Source organism: Lynx rufus, unplaced genomic scaffold (assembly GCF_022079265.1).
Source record: "Lynx rufus isolate CCGP_SWC_20201006 ecotype Redwood Valley unplaced genomic scaffold, mLynRuf1.p SCAF_19, whole genome shotgun sequence".
In the NCBI taxonomy this organism is placed as follows: domain Eukaryota; kingdom Metazoa; phylum Chordata; class Mammalia; order Carnivora; family Felidae; genus Lynx; species Lynx rufus.
In genome coordinates, this window is record NW_025814833.1 from 24,153,820 (window position 1) to 24,178,077 (window position 24,258).

General features: G+C 38.4%; 1 protein-coding gene across 1 annotated transcript in view; it reads right to left on the reverse strand.

Moving 5' to 3' along the window:
* The window catches only part of LOC124513824 (fibrous sheath-interacting protein 2-like), an 82,223-nt gene that overhangs the window by 42,411 nt on the left and 15,554 nt on the right, over nucleotides 1-24,258 (reverse strand). Inside the window, 4 exon segments of the mRNA XM_047081816.1 lie at nucleotides 16,319-16,500; nucleotides 17,124-17,297; nucleotides 18,435-18,477; nucleotides 20,471-20,574. Coding sequence (XP_046937772.1) covers nucleotides 16,319-16,500; nucleotides 17,124-17,297; nucleotides 18,435-18,477; nucleotides 20,471-20,574 — 503 coding nt within the window.

Below are 24,258 nucleotides of genomic sequence, written 5' to 3' on the forward strand. Positions count from 1 at the left end.
ATCACTTGGAACTTTGATTTTCAGCATTTATTGCTGAGCATAAATGGCTTCCTGGCTAAAAAAAATAGCCAAGTGGCTGGGACAGATGGCCTTAACAGATATATTCAGAACATTTCATCCTAAAGCAGCAGAATACACATTCTTCTCAAGTGCACATGGGACATTCTCCAGAATAGATCACATACTGGGTCACAAATCAGCCCTCAACAGATACAAACAGAGGAAGTTCATACCATGCATATTTTGAGATCACAATGCTATGAAACTTCAAATCAACCACAAGAAAAAAATTGGAAAGCCCTCAAAATACATGGAGGCTAAAAAACATCCTACTAAAGAATGAATGGGTGGGGCATCTGGGTGGCTCAGTCAGGTGGGCGTCTGACTTCAGCTCAAGTTATAATCTTGCAGTTTGTGAGTTCTAGCCCTGCATTGGGCTCTGTGCTGACAGTCAGAACCTGAATCCTGCTTCAGATTCTGTGTCCCCCTCTCTCTGCACCTAACCCACTCATACTCTGTTTTTATCTCTCTCAAAAATAAATAAACATAAAAAAATTAAGAATGAATGGGTTAACCAGGAAATTAAGGAAGAAATAAAAAATACATGTAATGAAATGAAAATGAAAACACAACAGTCTGAACCCTTTGGGATAGAGCAAAGGCAGTCGTCCTAAGAGGAAAGTACATTGCAATTCAGGCCTATCTCAAGAAGCAAAAAAGGTCCCAAATACACAACCTAACCTTATATCTAAAGGAGCTACAAATGGAGCAGAAAATAAAGCCTAAAGCCAGCAGAAGAAGGGAGATAATAAAGATTAGAGTAGAAATAAATGACATAGGCGGGGTGCATGCATGGCTCAGTCAGTTGAGTGTCTGACTTTGGCTCAGGTCATGATCTTGGTTCATGAGCCCAAGCCCTGCATTGGGCTTTGTGCTGACAGCTCAGAGCCTGGAGCCTACTTTATATTCTGTGTCTCCCTCTCTCTCTGCCCCTCCCCCACTCATGCTCTGTCTCTCACTCTCTCTCTCAAAAATAAAAAAAACATTGAAAAAATTTTTGAAAAAAAAAATGACATAGGAAAAAACCCCCAGTAGAAAAGATCAATGAAACTAAAAGCTGGTTTTTTGAAAGAATAAACAAAATTGATAAACCCCTAGCCAGACTTATCAAAAAGGAAAGAGAGAGAACCCAAATAGATAAATCATGAATTAAAGAGGAGAGATCACAAGCAAATACACAGAAATAAAAACAGTAATAAGAGAATACTATGACAAATTATATGCCAACATATTGGGCTATCTTGAAGAAATGGACAAATTCCTAGAAACTCACACACTACCAAAACTGAAACAGGAAGAAATAGAAAATTTGAACAGGCTCATAACTGGCATAGACATTGAATCAGTTATCAAAAATCTCCCAACAAATAAGAGGCCTTGTATTTCCTCCCAACAAACAAGGGGAATTCTACCAGACAATTAAAGAAGAGTTAATACCTATTCTTCTCAAAACTGTTCCAAAAAACAGAAATGTAAGGAAAGCTTCCAAACTCATCTTATGAGGCCACATTACCTTGATTCTAAAACCAGACAAAGACCCCACCTAAAAGGAGAATTACAGGCCAATATCCCTAATGAACCTGGATGCAAAAATTCTTAACAAGATACTAGCAAATTCAATAGTACATTAAAAGGATTATTCACCATGATCAAGTGGAATTTATTCCTGGGCTGCAGGGCTGGTCCAATATTTGCAAATCAATCAATGTGATAAACCACATTAATAGAAGAAAGGATAAGAACCATATGATCCTTTTCATAAATGCAGAAAAAGCATTTGAAAAAAATACAGCATCCTTTCTTGATAAATACCCTCAAGAAAGTAGGGATAGAAGTAACATACCTTAACATTATAAAAGCCATATACGAAAGACCCATAGCTAATATCATCCTCAATGGGGAAAAACTGAGAGCTTTTCCCCTAAGGTCAGGAACATGACATGAATGTTCACTATCACCACTGTTGTTCCACATAGTACTGGACGTCCTAGCCTCAGCAATCAGACATGATGCTCTACATGGAAAACCTGAAAGACTCCACCAAAATACTTCTAGAAGTGATATGTGAATTCAGTCGCAGGATATAAAATCAATGTACAGAAATTGGTTGCATTTTTATACACCAATAATGAAGCAGCTGAAAGAGAAATCAAGGAATCTATTCCATTTACAATTGCATGAAAACCCATAAGATACCTAGGAATAAACCTAAGCAAAGATGTAAAAGATTTGTATGTTGAAAACTACAGAAAGCTTATGAAAGAAATTGAAGAAGACACAAAGAAATGGAAAAATATTCCATGCTCATGGATTAGAACAAATGTTGTTAAAATGTCTATACTACCCAAAGAAATCTACACATTTAATGCAATCCCTATCAAAATAACACCAGCATTCTTCACAAAGCTAGAACAAACAATCCTAAAATTTGTATGGAACCACAAAAGACCCAGAATAGCCAAAGTAATGTTGACAAAGAAAACCAAAGCTAGAGGCATCACAATTCCAGACTTCAAGCTGTATTATAAAGCTGTAGTCATCAAGACAGTATGGTACTGGCACAAAAACAGACACACAGATCAATGGAACAGAATAAAGAACCCAGAAATAGACCCACAATTGTATGGCCAACTAATCTTCAACAAAACAGAAAAGAGTATCCAATGGAAAAAAGTCTCTTCAGAAAATGGTGCTGGGAAAGCTGGACAGTGACATGCAGAAAAATGAACCTGGACCACTTTCTTACACCATACACAAAAATAAACTCAAAATCGATAAAAGGCCTAAATGTAAGACAGGAAGCCATCAAAATCCTAGAGGAGAAAACAGACAGCAACCTCTTTGATCTTGGCCACAGCAACATCTTACTAGACATGTCTCTGGAGGCAAGGGAAATAAAAGAAAAAATGAACTATTGGAACCTCATCAAGATTACAAGCTTCTGCACAGTGAAGGAAACAATCAACAAAACTAAAAGGCAACTTATAGAATGGGAAAAGACATTTGCAAATGACATATCAGGGAAAGGGTTAGTATCCAAAATCTATAAAGAACTTATCAAACTCAACATCCAAAAACACAAATAACCCAGTGAAGAAATGGGCAGAAGCTATGAATAGACACTCTTCCAAAGAAGACATCCAGATGAAAATATGCTCAACATAACTCATCATCAGAGAAATACAAATCAAAATGACAATGAGATACCACCTCACACCTGTCAGAATGGCTAACATTAACAACTCAGGCAACAACAGCTGTTGGCAAGGATGTGGAGAAAGGGGAACCCTTTTGCACTGCTGGTGGGAATGCAAACTGGTGCAGCCACTCTGGAAAACAGTAGGGATATTCCTCAAAGAATTAAAAATACAGGTACAACACAGCAGTTGCACTACTAGGTATTTATCTAAAGTATACAAAAATGCTGATTTGAAGGGGCACACGCACCCCAATGTTTATAGCAGTGCTATTAACAATAACCAAATTATGGAAAGAACCCAAATGTCTATCGACTGATGAATGGATAAAGGAGATGTGGTATATATATACAATGGAATTCTACTTGGTGATCAAAAAGAATGAAATCTTGCGATTTGCAACAACATGGATGGAACTAGAGTGTATTCTTATTTTATTTTATTTTATTTTATTTTATTTTATTTTTACTACTATTTTTTTAATTTTATTTTTTATTTTTAAAAATTTACATCCAAATTAGTTAGCATATAGTGCAACAATGATTTCAGGAGTAGATTCCTTAGTGCCCCTTACCCATTTAGCCCAACCCTCCTCCCACAATCCCTCCTGTAACCCTCAGTTTTTTCTCCATATTTATGAGTTGGAACTAGAGTGTATTATGCTAAGTGAAATAAGTCAGTCAGAAAAAGACAAATATCATATGATTTCACTCATGTGGAATTTAAGAATCAAAACAGCTAAACATAAGGGAAGGGAAGGAAAAATAAAATAGAGAGGGAGGCAAACCATAAGAGAGTCTTAAATTCAGAGAAAAAAAAGGGTGACTAGAGGGGAGGCGGGTGGGGGTATGGGCTAAGTGGGTGATGGGCATTAAGGAGGGCACTTGCTGGTATGAGCACTGGGTGTTATATGGAAGTGATGAGTCACTGGTTCCTACTTCTGAAAATAGTACAACACTGTATGTTAAGTAACTTGAATTTAAATACATAAATTTAAAAATAGCCAGGTGGGTGTCTAAGCTCATAGAAAACCAACGCTCTGGCAAAAAGACAGACTGTGTTTATGATCCATGAAATAATTCTTAAAAATACAAACCAGATTACCTCTAACAAACTATTTCAGAAAACAAATTTGCCTCCAAAACATTTATATGCCTTTGCAGAGGTAGCCTCTTTTTATGTAGGCATCTATTCAGCTATGAGGCAATAGTGAAAAAGCGCCACAGTGGAGTGGTCAGCCTGTGGGCTCTGTGGCCTGCCTGTTGTTGCCGCCTTCCTCTGAAAGTTCACTGTGCTTTTATATATGCTGATGACTACAGCTACTTGTTAAGGCTTAATTAATGGTCGACTATTAGTACTGATGATTTAGGGGAAGTGAACAGGGTTTGGGTGCAACAAAAGAATTCTCAGTGCAAACTGTCTTGGATAGGGAGACAGAGGATGGCTCAGAAGTAAAGAAACACATTCATTTAGGTCCAAAAGGCTGAGATACACCTGAGACTCAAAGGGCCAGAAGGCTGAGCAGTAGGAGGCAGTTGGGGGTCCTTCACTATGAGCTGAAGTAGAACCCAAGGACCAGAACTGAATGACATTTTCCTCAATGGTTAATTGTACTCACTGTCACACCTAAGACTGGACTGGGGCCAGATGCAAATTGCACCTGAAAAACTCTATTTGTTTAGGTACTTCTACTTATTGAAGATATATTTTGGGAACATAAAAATCCTCCTGCCTATAATAAAATAGTATTTGTTTTGAAGTTATTGTTACCCTCAAGACATCTAGACCAAGAATGCATACCTTCCACAGAAACTCTTATTTTTCAAAGCTGTGCATAAAAGTCAGCGGCAGCAAAGGCTGGATGCCTGGCATTCTGGCTATGCATTGTTTGATATCCTGGCATTTGGGCACCAGATTCCCTATAATGTGGTTGTTGCCTCCCAGTTACCTCCAAAGTTACCTTCCAGATTGTTCAGGTTTAGGCCAACATTCAATGAAAAGTTAGCACCTTGTTGTAGGTAGCATATCTCTCATGATCCATTAGAGGTTTGAGAGCCACTACAGGGAAAAGCCAGTTTTTCCACCCCAATTCCCAAATATTTTAATGCTTTTTTATTGTGATAAAGTACACATAACATAAAATGTACCATTTTACCATTTTAAAGTGTACAGTTCAGTGGCATTAAGCACACTCATAATACCGTGCAATCATCACCGCTATCTAGTTCTCTTAATGCGTTCTTTGTCACCTACTGCTTGCACTAGAAAATGGCTATTGAGTTTGAAAAACATAGTCTGGGATGATAACATATGGTTGAAAAACACTTGTTTTACATAAACATGGCTGAAATCAAACACTTCTAACATCTAACCATTAACAGGTAAGTTACTTACCTTCTTGATCTAAATTGGTCCAAATCTGTTCCAATACATATGAGCCAAGAATTTCAATATATATTATTTTCTTAATACCAGAGAAAATGTACAGACGTCCTACATTATTACTCATAAGGTAGCAGAGAAGAGGCATTTCCAATCTTGGTATATAAAATAGGGGCATTCTTGTAATGAAGTGAACTGTGATAAATAGAATCTGATTTTCACCTTATTCTCACTATACTATTAAACCAAGAAATATCCTTTTGGTGCCAGTATGTCTATGTCTTTGTGTTTGTTGCTTGTTTTCTGAATTGAGCAGGTGTATGTGTGAAAAGTGTGTGTGTGCTACTCCCCTGAACCTCTCTCATGTTCACGATTCCTCTGTCTAGCCCTAGAGTTGGGGCTCATCAAATTCACCCTCTGATCTTGGCCTGGTCCAAGTTGCAGTTCTCAAGTGACCAGGTATTTCTTTTGATGGAGTATGACCCTAAGATTTTCCTTACTCCTAGGAAAATTAAGAGACAGATCTAGGCATCCTGGTTCACATGCCCAAGGGACAGGATGCTCAGCCCTAAGCCAGATCTTAATAGTATGCAAAGGCATTTCCCTTAATGGCTTCCCATTATGGAGTGGGTTTGTGGTATTTGATGCTTTTCACCTGGTGACTAAATCTCCTAATGCTCCCTCAATATATCCTCCTGAGCCCCCCTGCCCAAAGGGCCAATAACAGTAACTTTGGACCCCTGCAAAACTCAAGATTAACTGAAAGTCAAGGAAGAGAAGAAGACAAAGAGGGAAACTGACTAACGTCAACAGATGATTTTGCTCATTGTCTGATTCACAGATTTTTCTCTAATCTCATATTACAAAATATCCTTAACATGTTGCTTTATCAGTGAATTTCATTGTACATACTTTTCCTTGACAGCAGTTATGATAGTTTTGTTGTCTGAAAAGTAAAGAGAGATTGATTTTATTACTTCTGATTTATAATTTATGTAACTTTCCCCCCAATTCCTAATCAGTGAATCAGATTGTCTCCTTTGTACTTGGAGATTTTTTTTTTCTCCATAGCAACTCACAAAAAAGAGTAAGTTTTATTTTTTGTCTAATCCCCCTATTTAGCCTCCTACTTAGATATTGGCCTGTGGGTATAGGACATGCTCCATTACTCTGGAGCAGAATAATTGCTGCATAAACAGTAGAATAATAAACAGCTGCTGCATAAACTAACATCTGTCTGAAGTTACTACTCATGAACCACCTTAGCCAAGTTTGTTTTGTAGTGAGTTGGGAAGAGTATGGGGTTGGAGAGAGAGGGGGTGGGCTAGTCCTTTGTGCCTGCTCTGCTTGATCAGAGCTTCCAGATAATTCACTTTCTGCCCACCTCCTCAAAACTCCTAGTCTCCTCCCCTTCACACTACAGTAGAAAAAGACCCATGGATGATTATTGATAATGATGGATTAAAATAATGGGTTTCTGATCACATGCAATACCAAATTAGATGTAGCCCTTTTCTAAGTATCATAATATTCTATCCTGTGCTTTTTTCTCTTTTTTTAAAGTTTTTATTTTAATCACCCTGTGCTCACCACAACAAGCACACTCCTTAATCCCCATCACCTATTTCATCTCTCTTCTGGTAACATCAGTTTGTTCTCTCTAGTTAAGAGTCTGTTTCTTGGTTTGCCTTTTTTCCCTTTGCTCATTTGTTTTGATTCTTAAATTCTACATGAGTGAAATCATATGGTTTTTTTTATCTATCTCTTACTGCCTTCTTTCACTTGGAATTATACTCTCTAGGTCCATCCATGTTGTTGCAATCTATTCTATGTTTTCAGCAGAATTCGTTATTATCACCTACTACATGGAACCAAAAATATATTTTACTAAATTGTAGCAAGAGAACCACACAATCATATAAATTATAGAATACTAAAAAAGTTTAAAAAAACAAGGCCTAAGACTGTAATTTTGATTTATATTATATTTTCCTGCCTACATAGATCATTTGCCTCTCTTCTTCCTGACCTCCTTAAAGGAAAAATGGCACTCTACATTTTTACTTGGCCTGCCCTTATGTTATCAAAATTACTTTTTTCTCCAAGGCCTACAATTCAATTTTGAGAAATACAGCCAGTCTCTGAAATTACAACCTGACTCCTAGTGGGAAAAGAAAAACTTATAGGTTTCAGCTAGGGTTAGGTAGCAATAGCCCATCCTCAGACTTGGAGCGTTTTGCAATATGGAACTAGAACATGAATGTGGATGTCAGTGACACAGTTCCTATCCTTTGGCTTCATTTATTTTTCCGACACTCAGTTTCTTAAGCCAACTCCAGCACAATTTCCTTCTTGTAGGTCTTCTGCAACCTAATACATCCAGACTCTTTTCTGCTTTCTCTGCCTCACACCATACACAGCAAGTGGAACCCAGTGAGTCCTGTGTATTTGTTGCTCTCTGTCCCCACAGGCTTTCTGTCCCAAAGGCATGCATTTAGATAAGAGGAAATGGCAAATATCTGAGAACAAAACTAACCAGATAAATGAGGAAGCCTCATAGAAGGCCACTAAAAAATAGTTGTAATATCAGATGCAATCTACAATCTGCAATGAATTATCAGATTCTCACTGGTGTCAAATGAACAGAAGCATGAAAATGAACCTGCTGTCATATTGGAAAGTTCCATCACAATTTCAGGAGTGACATGATATTTCATCTACTTTTCCCTAGTCTTCGGTGGTTTTCCCCGATAGATTGATGCCATTAAAGTGTCTAAAGTTTAGGTCATTTGTACTGCTCACTTTCTACTTCTTAAATAAAGAGGGCAGCAATATTAATGACCATTATTTCAGAAGCCCCAAAGAGAAGGCACACTTTTTCACAGTTTAACTTGCCATTTCACAAAGCTATAAATATACCTCTCTGCTTCTGATCTTCTCCTCTGTACAACCTCGCTTTAGTCCAGAAGATAACTTAAAGATATCTTCACATGGTTGGCCAGCCACCCCTTGAGGATTAATGTGACAAACCTAAAATTTAGTCTGCCTAGTCCTCTGAATACCTAATTTTTAATCTAATTGGTGGTCTTCTGTTTGTATCTCAGACCCATAGCTTTGAGGTGATGGCTTACACCTCTTGATCATCCACATGCACAGTCCATTCTATTGCCAAACCCATTTACTCATTCCAGTGGCTAAGTGGGAATTAAAAGCATCACTTCTGTATCCTAACATCAGTGGTTTAATCTGAAAGCCAAAACTGGGTGGTTCCATGGGTGGCCTTCCCTTTTCCTGACATTTTATCCACTGCCCTTCCCTCAGTTCACTCTCTGGCATTCCTCAAGTCTCCCTGTCTTTTGTCCTGATGTTTTGTAAAGAACAACTGAGGTCAGAGGTAGTGCTTTATTTATCGTTGTATCCCAATACCCAGAACTATACTCTGAACATAGTAGGCTCCCAAGAAAGTTTGGCACATAAATTCCCATTTAACATGTTTTGGATGCATACTTGTCTCTACTCCAAAAGGAAGGCCATTGTGCAGGCCACAAATCATTAATGGACTTCTGTAATGGGCACCGATTTAAGTGTCTTCCATTTGTCCTACATGCTGCTGTCACAGTTGTTCAGCAGAGTTACTGACTTGATAATATCACAGTCCTCCTGAAAGCCATTAGACTGTCATTCAGTGAATGAAATACAGACTTCTGAGCATAATCTTCAGGGTGAAAGCCTCACTGCCTTCTTTACTGTGTTTCTCCTGTCATCTTCCATCCCAATCATAAGAACATGCTCAGTATCTAAATGCAAAGCTTAATTATTACAACTGTCTACCCCACCACGATCTTACCACATTTCCCTCCTCTTGTCCTGATTTCTTTGGTTTCTAATTCTATTTTAAGGCTCCTGTGTATGGCCCTTGGTTAAGCATTAGGAAAAACAGAGAAATGAGGATTTGAGAGGAAGAGAAGGGAGAGAGGTAAGTGGTGGAACAGATGTGATGCATCTGTTGATGCATTGAGCTTTGTGAAGCAATGAGATGCATCAAAGAGGACTAAGCTCAAGCCCCTGAACCTGTGTTCCTCTCTGTAAGGTAAGGGAATGTGACATGGGTGCAATGGGCAGAGCCAGACCAGATGGTGTCGTTAGCTATGTTTTGGTGTGCTCTGGCCTGGAATTGTCCTAGGGATAGCTAAAAGTATTTTAACACCGTCTATTTGAGAAGAATGGGGAAGAAGCTCCAGGTCATGAGCAAAGTCCTTCCTTTTAGCCGAGCTAAGATTTTTAGCAAAAGGGTACCCAGAGCATTTGCTTTTGAAAAGACTCACGTGATTCTGTAGTTCTGTAGTCTAGTATAGTGGATGGCAGGAGGAAGATGAGAACAGGGATGAATACTTTCTAAAACTACATAATCACTGTTCCTCACCTTTATTTCTTTAAACTGTCCTAATAGTGGGCTAGTCAGTTTCCTTCCTTCAGCATCTTTACATCTTATGAGTACTCAGTAAGTCAGACAAGCTGACTTCATCACTCCTAAGCTCAAAATCCTTTTTCTAGGAAGCTTGCTCTGAATGTCAACACCATTTACCACCACACGCTGCTTCACCTTACCCAACCATTTTCATCAGAATTTGGAATTTATAAAACCTATCCTGGACCTCATTTGGTTTGAGTGTTTAAAACATGATGGTGTTGGATATTTGTGTTCCATCAGGAGTTATTTTATATGCACAAAATATTCAAGTTTGAGGGGAACAGCACTTTAGCAGAATAGGTGGCCACAAGGTTGGAGGGCTGAAAGGCACCTAGGCCCCCAAATAAACACCTTTCTGCACTGTCCTTGATTTTGCCTCATTAGAGATTCATTACTTTAGGTTACAGTACAAATATCCTAAAGATGGGGTGACAGACTAAGTCATTAATACTATATGACAAACTAATTCATCATCATTAGAAAACCAATAACCTCAAAAGGCACGAGTAATGTATGTTTGAATGTGGAGAGGGGAAAAGAATAGATCTAGATTCTGGAAAGCTACCTGGAAAGAAGAGGTAGTATTACCTGAAAGGGGAATGAAGACCCTGTGTGTTAGGGGAACACAGAACAAAAGTGTGACTAGAGAGAAGGTAAAAGAACATACATAACTTTGCCAACTTTACAATTTTAGCTTAGTCCCAAGAGGTTGCAAAAAATGAATGCAGGCAGAACTGCAATAACTGAGGTGTCCATGGGAGCATCTGCCCCCAAGCAGCACTCCTGTGTAATTATTAAAGTGTTAATTTATTTTTTTTTCAACGTTTATTTATTTTTGGGACAGAGAGAGACACAGCATGGACGGGGGAGGGGCAGAGAGAGAGGGAGACACAGCATCGGAAACAGGCTCCAGGCTCTGAGCCATCAGCCCAGAGCCCGACGCGGGGCTCGAACCCACGGACCGCGAGATTGTGACCTGGCTAAAGTGTTAATTTAAAATAACACATTACTTTATTAAGTTTTACTAGATACTTACTTAATTGGTGAATCATGAGAAGCAAAGACTCCTTGAGCTACAGGTGAATTTTCAGAGAGAGAAAGAAAATTATTACTTGTTGGTATTTTTCACAAGTAATGGTGTAGATTGTAAAATGGTAATAAACATGTACTAATATGTCTTTATTCCCTGCTGTCACTGCTGTGTTTAAACACTCCATCGACTCCCAGGGAGGCATAAAATATACTTTAAGATCTGGGGCGATTGCCTACCTCACCAGCCTCATCTCTGGTCACCATTGTACATGTATTCTATGCTCCAGAGACACTGAACAACATGCAATTCCCTTTGCCTGTGCCCTTACTATTTCCTTTATAACTCTAGTATCCCTCTCTTAAATTCTTCATCTTTTAGGATTCACTCAGCTTGTGTCACCTCTTTCAGAGAGCCTTCCTTGAAATCTGCCTAGATAGACAGGCATCCTCTTTCAATGCTCCTGAAGCACCCTATACTTCCTTCTCTTATAGGACTTACTATGCTATGGTTTACAGTGCCTGGCATATAGTAAACACTCAATAATACTTATTTATTGAATCAATTCTTTAACATAGATGTTGGATCAATGTTTGTTTATTAGTCTAACAGTCATAATCTCTTTCCACTCAAATACTGTCTTTGCATGACATCTAGCAAAATTGCATAAGTGGAATTTAGAAAATATTTCTGAATAATTATACCTAAAGCAAGTCTTCATGTAGAATATCTTCATAGGAATACTGGAATGGTGTATGTCACTTATATGCATGCATGAATAAATAGTCTTAGACAAGCAAGGCTCTGATTAATAGAAAGTAGTATTACCAATTAGAGCCAGTTCAAAGTCAAGGTGAATTACTATTTATCTTTCTCCTAATAAATATAAAGTGTATTGTGAATAACCAGTAAATTCCAATGATCTGTTTTAAAAGGTTTACTTAAAATTCTATGTGCCTTCTTGAGTTTCTTTGTATATGAGTATGTTTTTGCATGTGTACAGTTTTGGAAAGGAAGGAGCTAGAATTAATAGTGCATAAACCTGAAAAATTAAGTGTGAAGATAATACTGTTGTAGTCCTTTTATTTTTTAAAATATGTATGTATGTATGTATGTATGTATGTATGTATTTAGAGAGTAAGAGAGTGTGAGCAGGGGAGCGGCAGAGAGAGAGAGAGAGAGAGAGAGAGAGGGAGAGAGAGAAAGAATCCCAAGAAGGCTCCATGCTGTTAGTGCAGAGCCCAATATGGGGCTCCATCTCACTGTGAGATCATGACCTGAGCCAAAACCAAGAGTCAGATGCTTAACCAAATAAGCTACCCAGATGTCCCTGTTGTGGTAGTTTTAAAGTATGTCTATAAGTTCCTTGTTAATACTCCCTCCAAAAAGTGGAGGTTAACTCTCTTCCCCTTGAGTGTACATTGGACTTAGTGACTTGGTTCTAATGAACACTACAGGGTAGAAATGATGGTATATAACTTACTGAAACTAGGTTATAAAATATACTGTGGTTTCAGCCCCTCTATCTTGGATCACCCACTCTGGGGGAAGCCAGATGCCATATCATGATATTCTAGAAGCCCTATGGAGAGGCCCACAAGGTGAGGCACTGAGACCTCCTGACAACAGCTATGTGAGTGAGCCATCTTGGAAGCGAATCCTCCAGTTTCAGTCAAGCCTTTAAATGACTGCAACAGCCCTGGATGACATCTTGATCATAACCTTATGTGAGACCCTGAGTCAGAACCACGCAGCTAAGTTGTTCCTGTATTCTTAACCACAGAAACTGTAGGATAATATTGATTGTTTTTTTAAGCCACTGAGCTTTGGGGTGATTTTTAAACTTAGCAATAGATAACGAATGTGACTGTTACAAAAAATAAGCAAGTCTTCTATGGTTTCTATGAATATGGTGGATTAAATGTCTTGAAGAGCCTATGTGAAACATATTAGAAATGCAACGGGAATTTGATAAAAATACAATTATAGTGTAGAGCTTCAAAATACCTCTTTAATGGCTGGACACATCTAGTAGACAATAAGAAAAAAAAAGTCTAGTAGACAAAAAAATTAGTAAAGACATACAATCAATAAATGTAATTTAATATTCATTTAGAGCCTTACATCCTGCAAATACAGAATACACATTTTTTTGGTATGTCCATGGAGCACTTTCAAATAGCAATCACATATTTGGCCACAAAGAAAACCTTAACAACTTCAACCTGTTACAAGATTTACAGGCTATATTCTCTGAATTTAATTAAAAGAACTGTGACCCAAGATATTAATTTCTTGATAATTAAGAAACATGGATAACTCTCAAATCAAAGAGGGAATTAAAAGGAGAAAGTATAATCTACCTAAAAAAGTTGAACTAATTTTTTTCTCCTCCAAACTTGTTCATCCTTCTGTACTGCCTGTCTACTGAATGGAACCACTATTCACTACTCATTTAGTTGCCCAGTCTAGAAATCTGGGAGTTGTCTTCAACTCCTTCATCTTCTGTATTCAATCAGTAACCAAATCTCATCCATTCAACCTCCATAGTTTGAGTCAAATATGTACCCAGCTCTTCATCCTCACTGCCATTGACCTTGTTCAGGACTCATTTCTAGCCTGGACTATTGTAATAGTCTCTTGAATTGTAGTAAGAGACAGTATGGCATTGTGGCTAGAATTGGTTGAGTAAGACAGACCTTTCACATACACTGTGAAACCTTGGGCAATATAGTTTACCACTCTGAGACTTAGTTTACTTATATGTAAAATGGTAGATAAAAATGTTTCTGTCCTCATTAAATTGGTGGGAGGACTAAATGAGAGGATATAACAAATTTAGCATAGTAACTGGCATATAGTAAATGCTATTATTTTTATTGTCTCATTTCCTCGTCTCTTCACCTCTAATTATTTTATCCCTTTATCTATCTATCTATCTATCTATCTAAGAGAGTATGTGAGTGGAGGAGAGGGTCAGAAAGAGGGAGGGAAAGGGAGAGAGAGAGAATCTTGAGCAGGCTCCACATGCAGGGCTCAATCCCACAACTCTGGGATCATGACCTGAGCTGAAATCAAGAGTCGGACGTTCAACCAGATGAGCCACCACCCAGGCGCCCCTCTTTTTCCCCTTTTTAGAAAAGGCAAATTCTGATTATATTATGACCCTGCCAATATTCTTCAATAGTTGCACTTGAATAACAGGATAAAAGGTAGATTTCTTTGCCTGGCCTACCAGAGACAATGATCTAACCCTTATCTACCAGTCAAACCTCATTTCCTGAAATTCTCTAACTTGAACTTTTAGATAAAGCAATTCTGAGAAAATTTCTATTTCCAAAAATGTACTATGCTCTAATGTCTATGTTAGTAAATGTATTCCCTTTTCCTGGAAGGTTCTCCTTCTATTTGTCTGCTTAGAAAATTTTTCTTATCCTTATGTCTCAGCCCAACTGTGGTTTCTATAAAAGTTTCCCTGGCTTCCCTATGCTTCCACTGAAGTATGTACATACCTGCATTATTACACTTATCGTAATGGGTTGTGATTATTGGCATAAGTGTTCCCCACTAAACTGTAAAATCCAGGAGAGGGACCATGGCTTTTCTACTTTGTATAGTTTCTACTTTGTATGTATGTAATAATTAGCACAATGCTTATCATGTAGCAGAAGCTCAATAAATGTTAGTTGAATGAATAGGTTAATAGATTTTAGGACTTACTTAATAACTGTTGCTAATGTTTACCTGACTTAGAGCTAATGCTTGATTTCTTGGCCCTTTCTTCATTAAAATCAGCATATTCCACCTATATATGCCACAAGAAAAAAAAACAACGAAATTCATCAAGGGTTTTTTTTTTTTAATTTTTTTTTTCAACGTTTATTTATTTTGGGGACAGAGAGAGACAGAGCATGAACGGGGGAGGGGCAGAGAGAGAGGGAGACACAGAATCGGAAACAGGCTCCAGGCTCTGAGCCATCAGCCCAGAGCCCGACGCGGGGCTCGAACTCCCGGACCGCGAGATCGTGACCTGGCTGAAGTCGGATGCTTAACCGACTGCGCCACCCAGGCGCCCCCATCAAGGGGGTTTTAAAAGAATTTGAACGTCAGCTATTTCTCACATTTAAAATTCAGAAATTTAGGAAAACACTGTTAAAAGTCCATTTATAATAAAAATGCAAGTTTTATTTGGTTTATATATTACAGAATTTACAGGTTTGTAGAATTCATTGGTATTCTGCAATTAACTGAGGAGTGAACTGATCAGCATGGAAGGTAATCAATTGAACAGATAAAAAGATTATGTGTGGTTTTTAAACAAACTATAGGGGATATGATTTTAGAAAGCTGGGAGGCAGAAAGCAGGTTTTCTGCATGTATAGGATATGACTCTTTAATTTGGCCAAGAGCTCTACCTGTTTAGATAATTATACAGAAAGATAAATCCAACCGAGACTTTATTTTTTCCCAGGTCTGAGAGCTAAACACAAACCACCAGAAGTATATTTCCTGACACTGATGGAATGGGCAAAAAAGTTGGAAAACAGTATCATATTCTATTGTAATAAAAGTGGTCATGCTATTTCTCAAAGTAAATTAGGTTTTTGTGACCATTTGATGTATTCATAATGTTCACATACATACATATATATATATATATATATTTTTTTTTAAAGCCTACTTTAGAAACTGATAGTCTAAATGTGTTTATTGACTTGTTTTTTGGCAAAGTATGTAGTATTAAGTTTACTGTACATGTTACACTCAGGGGATACTTTTTTTATGGTTCCATAGTGAGACTAATGAAAAGTAATTCCTAATGTACAACTACTAAACTATCTTAGAGTAGTTAAGTTTCTTTTTTTCAGAAAGTAAGCATACTAATTATGGATGTTGATACAGTGATACAGTGCCCTGTACACAGCAGGTGTTTAATAAATATTTGTTTATAGAGAGAAGCATGTTGTGGCTAACATGCTACATTTGAGCAGCTATATATTTGAGTCTGTTGCTTACTATGCATTTAACATAGGACACTGCAAATGATGGCACTTGCTATTTTAGTTGTGAAGGCAGACTTTTGGGAAGACTTTAGTGAATTTCCTGCTTGATGACATCTCTTTTAAACCATGTTAACTGTTTAGAACAGCTGAGCCAGTTAATACAGGGCTAACTAACAGAGCCAATGCGGATTTGATTTTTAAAATGACAATATGGAAGTCTGCAAAGGCAATCTATGCTGTGACCAGAGGCTGCACCCTGAATGTCTGCCGCCAACTTCCCACCATCAGATACGTGACCCCTGGTCACAAAGGGGACAGGGTGAGGCAGCATGGCTCTCTCTGCACAATCCATCAGCACTGGGAGAAAATGACTCTCAAAGCCCAATTTGTTGCTTTCTCTGTAGGGCACAGGTATGTACTTTGAAGTTCTTGAAGCTCATCATTTAGGAAGCCTATAACCTAAGGGCTAAGTGGGAACATTCAAGTTGCTCCTGGTAAATCTCTATTAAAATTGAGATAAATATAACATTCAAATTTTGGATCTTTTTAACATATTTAAAGTCTTGGTCTTATCACTTTTGGTAGCTTACAACTTGTTACTGATATTCCCTATACTTACAGTATGACAACACTAGTGTAATTGACAGCTATGAGCTTTGGAAGTCTGAAGTAGCAGAGCATTATTACTGTGGGTTTGCATTTCAATTTTTATAAAATCTTACTATAGGGTGGTTAATTGTCTTTTAATGAATGAAATTGTATTACACCAATCTTTTTTTTTTAATTTTTTTTAATGTTTATTTATTTTTGAGACAGAGAGAGAGCATGAACGGGGGAGGGGCAGAGAGAGAGGGAGACACAGAATTGGAAGCAGGCTCCAGGCTCTGAGCCAACAGCCCAGAGCCCGACACGGGGCTCGAACTCACGGACCGTGAGATCGTGACCTGAGCTGAAGTCGGACGCTCAACCAACTGAGCCACCCAGGCGCCCCATACACCAATCTTGATAATAATTCCATACTTCATTTTTTCTGTCTGTATCTGGGACAAATGGAATGTTACTTGCCTCTTGTTTCAAAATAGCCTGCACAGAATGTCTGGGGCCATTTGTTTTAGCAGAAACACCTGGAGCTTGAAGTGAGCTACTTTTGATTCCTGGGGGAAAGAAAAGGTACCTTTAAATATGAAAAAAAAAAATGATACAGTTCTTGCTGAACTGCCATAATGTCTAGAATTACCACAGTCAGGGATGTATTTATTTATGCAAATAAAGACAGTATCTCCACATACAAGATGCCTTCCAGTGTCTTCACCACCATCAGGGACAAGCCTGAATTCCCTAACTTCTATTCCTAAATTACTTTGCCAAGCTTAATCTCCCATCACTCCCCCTGCCTCAGAATGAACTGCTTTTCACTTTATTCAGTAGGCAAGGGGGAACCACTGAGGACTTTTGAGTAATTATATGTTCAAAGCTGTATTTTGAGAATATTACACTCACAACAAACTGTAGGAGAGATTAACAAGAGGAAAAAGAGACTGAGGCAAATTATTACAATTGTTAAGGGCAGGGGTGTTGTGAATGGAAAGGAGGGAAAGATTATGAGATAGGTAAAGGCTGTAAATTGGACAAAATGGCAACTTTTGGATGTAGACTATGAGCAATAGGAAAGCGTCAAAGGTGACTCCAGCTTTGTGTCTGAAAAAAAGGAGGAACAGAAACAGGTTTGGGGGTGACTAGAAGATCATGAATTTGGTTTTGTGCATGCTGGATTCAAGGTGCTAATTGGCCACCCAGATGGAGATGTTGTAGTGTTCTTGGTGTGTGTGTGTGTGTGTGTGTGTGTGTGTAGAATATTCATGGGAATCTTTTGCCGAGACTATCAGAGACTTAGTGAACCTCTAGTTCAGCCAGAAGATGGGAAATTGGATGTATTTTTATGTCTGGGGAGAAAGGATGGCATTAGAGGATAGAGACCTTCTCCTAGGGAGAATTATCTGCACAAATCACAGTACTTCAGAAACTTACTCTACCTATCAGTATAGGCAGCCACAGCAGAGATTCTAACTTCCCCATGGTTTGCAGATTCCAAAGTGCCTATTCACCCAGCAATCACTCAAAAATGTTCGATACTAACATTTACAACCATGAATAATTTTTATATCTTCCTTAATCAAAATAATCACAGATTTTATAATAAGGGGTAAAAAGGCATAATTTAGAAAACTACACAACAAAACTATTTAACTGAAAGACAACAGAGCAATTATAAATATTGTTCATTTTCTTACCTTCATTTAAAATATGTGATGTTTTAGTCATTTCTTTATGTTTCTGTATGGTTTAATATTCAAGAAAAAAGCATTCATTAGTAATTAAGCTTCTAAAAGAGAATTGCTTGCTCTAGAGCAATCACATTAATATAGTATGTCCCCTTTTTTCCCATCCCCTACCTCTCTCCTAAGCTCTGGTCTCAATGCTAATACACAGTATCAACCTCTTTGATGAATATCTCTCATAGGTACCCAAACTAACTACTTCAAATGAACCTTATCATGTGCCCATGTACTCCCATCTTTCCAAACTTTTTCCTCCTTTGTCTTCCATATTTTGGTTAAACATGTAACAACCCAGGGGCACATGGTTGGCTCAGTTGCTTAAGCATCCAACTCTTGATTTGGGCTCAGGTCATGATCTCATGGTTTGTGTGTTCGAGCACCGCGTCAGGATCTACACTGACAGTGCGGGGCCTGCTTGGGATTTTCTCTCTCTCCCTGTCTCTCTGCCCCACCCATGTGCTCTCTCTCTCAAAATAAATAAATAAATACACTTTTTAAAAAAGGTATAACTATCCATCCAGTGACCCATACTAGAAAGCTTAGAGTTACTCCATTTATTTCAGATAGGACCAATCCAATGGATTGAACACATTGCTTGGAATTAAAATAAGGTATGCAATTCCTAACCTTAAGTTTATCATCTTACAGTCGAACAGACAGAAAAAGATGACACAGTATAGTGATTTCTGACATAGAGGTAAGCCTGAGCACTATGGGAGCACAGAGAAAAGACATCCTACTTCAAGAGAACCTATATACAAAAATTAACTCCTCATTATCATCATCATCATCATCATCATCATCACCATCATCATCATCCTCTCCCTCTCTCTGGATCTACACATCTATTGAGTCACCAAATCCTGACACAGTCTGACTCTGAAACGTGTTAAATCCGTAGCCTCTGGTTTACCCTCACTGCCACTGCCTTAGTTTGGGTCTTATCATTTTTATCTGGACCATCACAGTAGACTCAAAACGATATTCCCTCTAATCTCCTCTCTCTCAAACACTGCATCTATCTCACACACTTCAACTAGATTATATTTTTATTTGTTTTTTAGTTTTAAAAAAGACTTCTCTCTCTCTTTTTAAATGTATGTACTTAAGTAATCTCTACACTCAATGTGGGGCTTGAACTCATGACCTGGGAGATCAAGAGTTACATGCCTTTCCAACTGAGCCGGCCAGGTGCCCCCAGAATATCTTTTTAAACCCTATCTCATTCTTATTTCATATCTCTTCTCAAAAACCTGCAATGGTTCTCTACTACTGAGACAATAAATCCATTCTCCATGAGGTGTACAAAACAATGGCTGCAACCTACCTTTCAGTCTCCTCTCTGGCGCTGCCCCGGCTTTGCAGGCTTGCACTATCATGCTCTCACTTAACACTTTAACATCAGTGCGTAATACTGCCTCACTATATCCTCATTCATCTGGAAGCATCCTACTCATATCGCAAGACCTAATACAATGAAGCCCTCCTTTAATAAAGCCTTTTAAGACTTCTCTAGGCAGGACCAGTCTCTAAATCTTCTGTGCTCCCACTACATTTTGTACAAATCAAAACATTTTGTACAAATCAAAACTCTCGTCTTATTTTATGGTAAGGACTTTTGTTTATATGTGTCTAATCCTTGGATAGTGAGTCCTCATGAGTAGTGATGATGTCTTTTCCATATCTGTGTATCATGTCAATTGTTTTCCCCCTTTTCCCCTCCTTCTAGTTTAACACAGGCCCAGGCCCACAGCAAATTCTCAGTAAACATTATCTATTATCAGTATCAGCAAGTTTTTAAGTCAGTTTCTGCAAAACCATATGGTACATTTAACATGATGCTGACTCAGAACCTTCTGTTCTGTGTAGGACTCCATTATCTCTGACCAGTCAGTACCATGGCAGTGAAGACAATATCCCATAGAAATAATAGTTAACAGGATAAATTAATGATCAATACAAAGCGTCAGAGACATACAACTTTCTACCTTTTGTTCTGCTTTGTTTTTCTGTACATCATGCTGAGAAGATATGAAGACTGATGAGTTTTTGGCAGGAACCTTTACAAAACTCAGAGAACGGTGACCTGGTCCTAAAAGTAAATGAAAGAGAAATCATATAATTTTAAATAATTTTATCCAAATACAATTGAAGTACAATAAACCACATATATTTAAAACACACCATTTGTCCAGTTTTGACACATATACAAGCTATTGAAACCATCACCACAAACATTTCCACCACCCCCAAACGTTTCCTTGTTTCCCCATATAGTTCATCCCTCTTTCTACCTGTCTTCCAGACAACCTACTGATCTGCTGACACTATAATTGTTTGCATTTTCTAGAGTTTGCTACAAATGGAATCATATAGGATGTATTCTCTCCTTTTCTTTTTTTTTTTCTCGGACTGGCTTCCTTCATTTAGCATATTTATTTTGAGATTCATCAATATTGTTGCCTGTAACAATGGTTTATTCCTTTTTATTACTACATAGTATTCCATACTATACTTCATCCATTTGCCCACTGATGGGCATTTAGGTTGTTTCCAGTTTTTTTGGCTATTATGAATAATGCTGCTATGAGTCTCTATGTGGACATATATTTTCACTTCTTTTGGGCACATATCTAAGACAGGGATGGCTGGGATCATATGGTAGTTTAACTTACATTAGCTACCATTTTCCATTCCAACCTGTAGTGTCAGAGTTCTGGCTGATTCAAGTCCTTGCAAACACTTGTGTAAATTCAATTATTTAAATTCTAACTATTTTACTGGGTATATAGTGGTATCTCATTGTGCTTTACTTTGTATTTCCCTAATGACTAATAATATTAAGCAACTCTTTCATGTGCTTATTCGCCATCTGTATGTCTTCAGTAAAATGTTTGTGCCTTTTTCCCGTATTTATTATGGTGTTACATTCTATATATTACATATTTTTCTATATTTTACATTTTTTTTACAGTAAGCATACTTTCCAGATGTAGGTCTGAAGACCCATCTCTTGTTGTGTTTCCTTTTGGGGCTTGACAGGTATGAAACAGCCATTATACAACAGGGCTACTGTTTTAAAATTTTTTATTATTTTCTCATTTTTGACTCCCTAAGTACAAGACCTCTGCCCTAGTTTTGTACTCCACCTGCTTGGGGGTGGAACTAGGGGAGAGGAGGTTAGAATTTTTAACAGGAGGAATGCCACAATATAGACCCAAGTAATATTCAGCACCTGTCATTCAAAAATAGGATGACATAGCCAAGACAGTATGCTTTGCAAGCCATGCAACTGTCTCGAGAATTTCCCTAAATTTAACCTTCATTTTTGTATAGCAACAGACTGGAATATTTAGCTCAGATAACTCTCCTTTAGTGTACTGGAGGGAGATACCCTAGCCCTCCAGGAAGAGCTATCTGGGCTCAGAAAGAAGGAAGATATGACTTGAGGAAAGTTGCGTGGGGGAAGTCTATTCCTTTAGCAGCTTAGAGATGGTGGGAAAGTGAAAGGGTGGTGGGAGAAGCTGGAGAGCAAAGAAATCAGAAGAGGCTCTTACGTTTTTCTTACTTTGGGTCTTGGTTGCTTCAGACAAGTGAAGTTAGCATAGAGAGAAAAGAACTATTGCTCTGCTCCCCACTTACGGTTCTAGGAAGGAATCTCTTAGACTATCCCCCACTGCTGCCGCCTTCTCCTCACCTGGGACATGGGCCACAAACTATAATATAGTATGGTCAAGCAGAGCAAGCCTTTCTCTGAAGCTGGTATCCTTTCCCTTCCCTTCCTTCTTTCCCTCTCTTTCTTTGTTTTTAATTTCAGCTTTGGTGACATATATAATTGGCATACAAAATTGTAAGATAGCTAAGACATCATGGTGATGTGATACATGTATATATTGTGAAAGGATCCCCCATTTAATTAACACATCCATCACCTCACATATTTATATTTTGTTGTTGTTGAAAACATTTTAAGTTCTGCTCTCTTAGCAAATTTCAATTATATACAGTGCAATCAACTATAGTCATCATGTTTTCCATTAGACCTTTAGACTTTATTCATCTTATAGCTAAAAGTTTGTACCTGTTTACCAATCTCTTCCTATTTCCCCTTGAGATTTTGCTTTCTTAAGCCACTCTTGGCTGGGAAGCTTTCCAAGGGCAGTCACTGTGGTGGAGTGAGAGGGCCCCACCCTGAGTGTTATGGATCAGCCAGCCAGAATTGAGGTGGAATGGGAAAGCCAGAGGGCTCTGTGTTCAGTGAGACCGAACCATGAGTCACTGCCCTGGTGGCTGACTTCCACTGTGAATGTCAATAGGTCAAGCACTATGTCAGAAGAGATAAGAACATCTCTCTCTCTGGAGACCAGAGGCAGAAGACATTTCGTCTAAGCACCATGGCTTTATTTCACCTCCATGAGGTCACAGATGCCACTGTTCCCCAAGCTTCAGTGTGCATATAAAGCACGGGGATCTCGTGAAAATGTAGATTCCAATTCGGTAGGTCCAGGGTAAAGCCTGAGAATCTGCATTTCTAATAAGTTGTTTAGGTGATGCCCATATTGCTGCCACATAGAGAAATAAGAACATTAGCCACACCTCTTACCCCAGACATTTGGACATCATCTTTTGCAAAGAAGCAGAAAGATGGGGGAGGCTACATGAAATTCAGGGCCATTATGGGTGCCCCACAAAGGCAATATGTTAGAAAAATCAATGACTGAGCCCAAAAGCAAAAAGAAGGAAGGCACTGGCAAAATGTGCTAGTCATATATGTATTAGAGAAGCCTATTCAAGAAATAGGTTGAAATTTGGAATGACAACAACTGCTACTCCGTCAGGCTGTTCTAAAAGGAACAGGGGAATAAGAGTGGGCAACACTGAGGGCATGCTCCACTGCTGAGGAAAAATAAGTGGCAGAATAAAATATTTCTACTGCCAGTGAAGTGACAGAAGTTACTTCAGGCCTGAAAATTCCAAAGTCTAAGCAAGGGCAGGGTTTTGAGAAAGAGTGTTGGTTGGAGTCTCGGTCCTCACTAGGTCCCTAGGGCTGCTGGCTTTAGAAACATCAGTAGCACCTCCAGTCAGCAATCTGCAAGGATGACTCTCCAGGTGAATGAAACAAATGAGATGCAGGGAAAAGCTTCCCTAGGAGGCAGAACTGCTTGCTGAATGAAGACTGGCAGTAGTAGCGGTAGGAGCCAGTGAGGAACAGGTTAAAAAACAATGCCTTGGGATCTTGTTGGTAATGGAAAAATACAGAAATGAGATCAGGAGCAGGGGCCATGGAGAAGCAGGGCTCTGAACTGGGCTTGCAGACTTGTCAGCTGCAAAATATGTGTGGTCCTGCTCACAGGCATGTGGTGGCAGTGACATGAACTGAGTGAGTAATTAGGGAGTCTAATCCAGAAAGCAAGAGAGGCTGTAGCACTGTTGGCAAATATTACTCAAAATCCATCATTTATAACATAGGATAGAGGATTTATCTGCATTGTAAGCAGATGCGGTCAGTACCAAATCCCGTCTTTCTACAAATTACTAGTTTAGTACTTCTAATCAAATAATTTCAATTACATTTTTGTCCTTGGTGTAATTTCTGGCCACTGGTACTATCACTTATTTTCTTTATCTCTGGGGAAGGAGCTTAAAGAAACACAAGAAAATATTTGTTTTTAATAGTGCACATGACAGTTATCCAAGATAGATTCTATTTATTCTTTCATGCCCAATAAAAGGAGAGCTATATGCTAACATACATATGGGGCTGTAAGGAGGAACT